The 5,892-nt window shown below is 41.3% G+C and overlaps 1 protein-coding gene across 1 annotated transcript; it reads left to right on the top strand.

The window, feature by feature from the left end:
- The first annotated feature begins 961 nt into the window (after window positions 1–961).
- Window positions 962–3,986, top strand: LOC119428131 (interleukin-17 receptor A-like). Its single transcript, XM_037695767.1, has 2 exons — window positions 962–1,049; window positions 2,557–3,986. Exons 1-2 carry the CDS (start codon window positions 962–964, stop codon window positions 3,984–3,986), a joined length of 1,518 nt encoding a protein of 505 aa, XP_037551695.1.
- Window positions 3,987–5,892: the final 1,906 nt, after the last annotated feature.

The following is a 5,892-nucleotide window of genomic DNA, read 5'->3' as shown; positions in this document are numbered from 1 at the left end:
TATATATATATATATATGTGTATATATGTGTATATATATGTGTATATGTGTATATATATATATGTGTATATATGTGTATATATTTATATGTGTATATATATGTGTATATATTTATATGTGTATATATGTGTATTTATTTATATGTGTATATATGTGTATATATATATAGATGTGTATATATACATCCGGGAGGGACTCGGAGTAGAGCCGCTGCTTCTCCATGTCGAGAGGAGCCAGTTGAGGTGGCTTGGGCATCTGTTTAGGATGCCTTCTGGACGCCTCCCTGGTGAGGTGTTCCGGACACGTCCCACCGGAAGGAGGCCCAGAGGAAGACCCAGGACACGCTGGAGGGACTATGTTTCTCAGCTGGCCTGGGAACACCTCGGGATTCCCCCGGAAGAGCTGACCCAAGTGGCTCGGGAGAGGGAAGTCTGTGCCTCCCTACTTAGGCTGCTACCCCCACGACCCGACCCCGGATAAGCGGAAGAAAATGGATGGATGGATGGATATATATATATATATATATATATAAACCGGATTCTCCATGACTTCTTTATTTCACTTGGTGGTTCAAAAAATTGTTCCCTCGTTTCTCTATGTTTCATAACTCTGTACTGCCTCAGAAAAGCAAAAAATAAAAATAAGATGTAACTGATGTTCTTCTTCTGCACTGTGTACATCCTACCCACGTGATTATCTTGCACTGAATACATTAAAGTTTTATTGCATTCCCTGTTCAGTTCCAGTTCAGAACAAACACCTCTTTGAGAAACTATAAACATTCACTATTTAAATGTCGTAGCAACAGGGAACATCGGTGCATCACATGCTAAATTTGCAGGTTACAATTGAATGCATCACAAATGTTCACAATGTCCCCCCCCCTTTTTTAATTCATCATGTCAGGGTGCTTTCTCAGAAACACATTAACACTTACCTGTGTACAAAAACTCTTCTCCAGATGGATCAGATGACCCCGAGTGTATCATTCAGCCTCGATTTGTGGCCAAAGTCCTGCTGCTCATTTGATGCTGTGGTAAATGTTCCCGGTTTGTTTTCCTGAGTCACACTAGCATTGGTTTGTTATGATCACGTCCAAGTGTTCACTGATGACTTTTCTGCTTCACAGATCAAACCTTTTTTCCCAAAATGTGGCAACGACTGTACCCATCGAAGGAAGGCTACAACCATTTGTTCTCATGAAGGTTTGAAACATAATGTTTTATATTGAAATAGGAATGCATCTGAATGCTCCGCCTCATTTAGGAACAAGGATTATTAGCCTCATCACAGTTGAATTAACACTTCAAAGGTCATTTGACCCTCAAAAGTTCATGAGGAAAAATCAGTCAATCATTTTTGTTTGCGTTACCGTAATTGCCGGTCTAAAGAGTGTACCAAATAGAAGCCGTGCACACTAAACTAAAAACAAAAACACAATTTTGTACACATATAAGCCTGTGTATAAAACACGTGTCCATGTTGTAACATGAGATATTTACATAGAAAGATGTTACACAGAAAGATTTTTTAAAACTTTTAATTAAATGTGTACCGGTAACACAAACACTCAATGTTTTTTCTGAACAATGCTGGTAACACAGCTGGTTAAAAAATAAATAAATAAAGTATTTTACCAGGGAATCATTGATCGCCATCTTCAAGCTGTCCTCCTGTTCTGCAGAGCAATAAGTGTCCTGTGAGCATGTGACGCTCACATGCCCTGTTCATGCAGGGGAATCCCTCCTCACGGGGAGGGGGAATTTCCCCCCTCCTCATTTCATTGGTTCAACTGTGGCCTGTTCGATAATTTTATTGGTCATATTTTTTTTAACCTTTATTTATACAGGTAGTCTCAGTGAGTCACAAGGGCCAATCCTCCAAGAGAAACGTGCATTGGGCAGCTATGTGAGCACCTGGGTGCGACAAAGCTAAATGTTTTTGGTGGCAGGAAGCTTGTAAGCCTGTCAAAAAAAAAATCCCTAAATTAGCTGCAGCATTTTATAAGCCATGGGGTTCAAATCCTATGAAAAAAGTAGCAGCTTATGGACTGGAAAGTATGGTATTAATATTTTTACATGCCCAGACAGATGTGTTATGGTTAAAGTCTCTGTACATCTGTAAACTTCTCTAGTTCCTCCCATAACTTCTGATCTGACAGAGGTCTTTGTCTAAAGAGATTCCCTGCTGCAAAAATAAACTTTTTTTTCCCGGAACAACCAAAACAAATGTCTTTGGAAATTAACTAGACTTAAGTGTTTGCTCTGAGAAGGCAGGGCTCCTGATCATTAAACTTCTTTTTTTCTCTTTCCTGCAGAATCGACTCCTCAGGATTTTTCACCATACATATTTGTTGCCATAGGAATCGTCTCCGTGTGTGTATTATTGGCCGTTGTTTTATATTTTCTCTGCCAAAAGAAAGGTAAGAATTTTCTCTGTTCAAGCTCTTTAAAGTTTAACAACAAAAATCTTCACTTTTAGAAACAACAATTAGGATTTCTAATTTTTACCTTGAAGAATTGCTCTGATAATGTAGATTTACTCTTCCACTTTCAGGTAAACCCTTTATTAATCCTTCACCTGAGAACCCACCACAGCCACCAAAATCCCCTCCAAAAGTTCTGGTCATCTATTCCCAGGACCACTATCTCTACAGGGACGTAGTGCTTAAGTTGTGTGCTTTTCTCCAGGCCAAATGTGGCACCAGGGTGCTGGTAGACCTGCTGGACACCACCTCAATTAGTATGGTGGGACGTCTCCGCTGGCTCGAGTGGCAACGACAACAGCTGACAAACCCCTGTGACAAAATCCTGGTGTTGTGCTCCCGTGGCGTTCAGGCAAAGTGGAGGGCCATGTGTGGTCAGGGGCGAGTGATGCTCAAGGAAGACTTTTTGTCTCCCACAGATGACATGCTCATTCCATTTCTGAATCTTTTCCTGCCAGACATGCACCAGGCAGGGATGCTGGGTAAATACATGGTAGCCTACTTTGAGGACATCAGCGGTGAACAAGATGTTCCTTCTGTTTTTGACATTGGAGTCAAATACATTTTGATGAAGCACTTTGAGGAACTGTACTTTCGTATCTTAGACATTGAGAAGTATCAGCCAGGTCAGGTGAACCACATCGAGGGAATTGGTCGGGATGAGTACTTCAACTGCCCCTCAGGCAGAGCCCTGCAGGATGCCATCACAACCTTTCAGGCCTACCAGTTAGAAAACCCTAACTGGTTTGAGAAGGAGTGTGTGCTCAGTGAGGAGGAGGCTATCACCAAAGCTCATCAGCTCATCTTACCTCTGCAGACCCCTCCTGTCTTTGAATGTGTTGTCCCAGTCAGAGAGAGTCTTCCTGTATACACTCATGATGTGGATCTTAATGAAAACTGCAATAGTGTTCACGTTCTTACACCTGAGCTGAAACCAGAGAACCAGATGTCATCAGTGGCAGAACTTCTACCGCTTCTGAATCCTGAGTGGAAGTATCAATACTCATCGAGCCAGGTTGAGGTTTTGACTGATATTGACTCCATTCCACAGTCCATCTACACAGCTGAGCCTGTTTTGAACCACCAAGCACTGGTCCAGCAGAACTGGCTGTCCCTTAGAGATGAACCCTTGGCTGAAATGCCCACTCAGGATGATGAGGATTCTTTACTGTCTATAAATAAAGAACTTTCTGCTCACTCAGTCCTCATGAACTCTCAGGACTCAGGACCTCCAGAACCTTCATGCTCTTGGGCTCTTATCCAGAGTCATTATTTTCCATCACCTGAAATCAGCCTCTCCCAGCCTGTGGAGATGGAGGTGGAGGAGCAGCTGAGTGAAAAACATCCAAGCAGTGGATCTGATCAAGGCTACATCTCAAAGACATCTTCTGAGAATGAAGCACCTTTTAAAGAGGACCCACTGGTAGCTTTGGCAAGACTGCAGGAGGAGCTTTTTCAGCAAAATCTTGAGTTTTCTTACATGGGTCCTGAAGAGGACTGATAAAAGGACTGGTTCCATTTGCTTTTACTGAAAGACATCACCAGAAAGAATCTACTGTCTTTTTAAGCTGGGCTTTGTATTGGGTGATGATGTTCAAGCAGTTTATACTTTTTCTTTAAATGAGCACCTCAAGTACAAGACATATCTACTACGGCCTGTAGTTTTTCACCCAGGCAAGAGGCCAGAATTTCAAGAACTTGTAGGGCAGAATCTTCTGTTCAAACTATTCACCAAAGCCTTACAAAATATGGTTTCCATTCATTTTTATTACAGTTTATTTTAGATTTTGTAAAAATTAATTAAAACAAGAAAAATGGATTATTCTTTGTGGGCCAAATCAGCATTTGTACCATATTTTCCCGTTTATAAGCCGCTACTTTTTTCACAGGATTTGAACCCTGTGGCTTATACAATAGGGGTTAAATCGACTAGTCAACCAGTCGATTCTAGGACATATCACGAGTTTTTAAATTTCACGTTGACTAGTCAAAGTCATGCGATTGTATCGCTGGTCGCTGGCTAGAGCTGTTATTTCAAACCCGGGCCCTTGCAGGACTCGACCCGAAACTTCGGGCCGGGCCAAGATAATGTGCTCGATGGGCGGGCCAGGTCATGTCGGGCTTTTGATTGCATAAGCGGATGCTCGGCGTGTGGCCGTTTGACCGGCTGGTAGAAAGAAGTAAAAAAAAGTCCAGATGGCTTACTGCCAGCGACCCACCTGAAGCTTAACTGGACCGGACCCAGCCACCGCATCAGCGAATCCACCACCGCCCGCAACCCTGTTTTTAATTTTCTTTTATTTAATCCACGGTGGTGGATTCCACTACCGCCTGCCTCCTGTTTTTAGGGGTTTTTTTTTTAACGTGCCTCACGTTTGTTTCACTTTTGCAGCTTAATAATAGTTTTGGTTTGCCTGTGACTCATTTACAGTATGATAAATGGTAGGAGCATAAATATATGCCCCCGATGCTTTGTTGTTCTTTTTAAAAATTGTACATAATAAAAGACTTTTTTTTTGTGAATATGATATAGCGTCTTGAGTTCCTATGATGTCACAGCGACGAGTCAACGTTGACTCGACTTTTATCATGTTGAAGTCCACTTTAAAAAAAGGTTTTGCAACCACTATTATACAATGCTGCAGCTAATTTTTTCATTCAGCCTTTATTTAGACAGGTTAATCCCATTGACCCTCGATGACTCATTTACGAGACCTGATAAAATATATAATTTAATAATTATAATATATAATTTAATATATCATTTATGGATTGTTTTAATTTTTTGATGGGTGAACGAGCTTCATGCTGCCAAACAAATTTAGCTTTGTCACGTCCAGGCGCGTGCATAGCTGCCCAATACATGTCTGTTGAGGGGTGGGTCTTCGTGACTTTATTTTACTGTTCAAAACACATAGACAGAGTGGAAGAGGGGGGTAACCTCCCTCCCATTCTCTCCTTCCCTCCCTGGTCTCTCCTCCCCTCACCGTTCAAGCTCAAGTCAAATTTATTGTTGTTTCTCCCCATGTGGTACATGAGGGAACACAATAATGTACACACGGTCCCAGTTACACCCAAAAATAGTAAACTATAAAGTGTAAAAGAAACAGTAAATAAGGATCAAGATATACACTAAGATATACGCTAAACAAATGCCAAACAATACATTAAAAGAGCTAAGATATACGCTAAACACTAATGTAGAAAACAAATACGGCGTAACAGCATCTCTCTCCTCACATAAACAGTAGACCCTCGCTACTTTGCGGTTCGTTTATCATGGATTTGTTATCGCGATTTTTCAAAATAAGATTTGACATGACACACAACTGGCTGATTAAGGGATGAGCCACAGATCGGCATAGAATTTTCTTCGAAATATCCATCAATCCATCCATTTTCTTCCG

Source organism: Nematolebias whitei, chromosome 22, assembly GCF_014905685.2.
Source record: "Nematolebias whitei isolate Nwh7 chromosome 22, NemWhi1, whole genome shotgun sequence".
Classification (NCBI taxonomy): Eukaryota; Metazoa; Chordata; class Actinopteri; order Cyprinodontiformes; family Rivulidae; genus Nematolebias; species Nematolebias whitei.
This window is presented reverse-complemented; position numbering and strand designations above follow the sequence as displayed.

Excerpts from the sequence above, each read along its gene's own strand:
- LOC119428131 (XM_037695767.1), top strand. The coding sequence starts at position 962 with ATGGATCAGATGACCCCGAGTGTATCATTCAGCCTCGATTTGTGGCCA. Across the intron at positions 1,050-2,556 it reads TGCTGTGGTAAATGTTCCCG|GTAAACCCTTTATTAATCCT; the intron begins GTTTGTTTTCCT and ends TTCCACTTTCAG.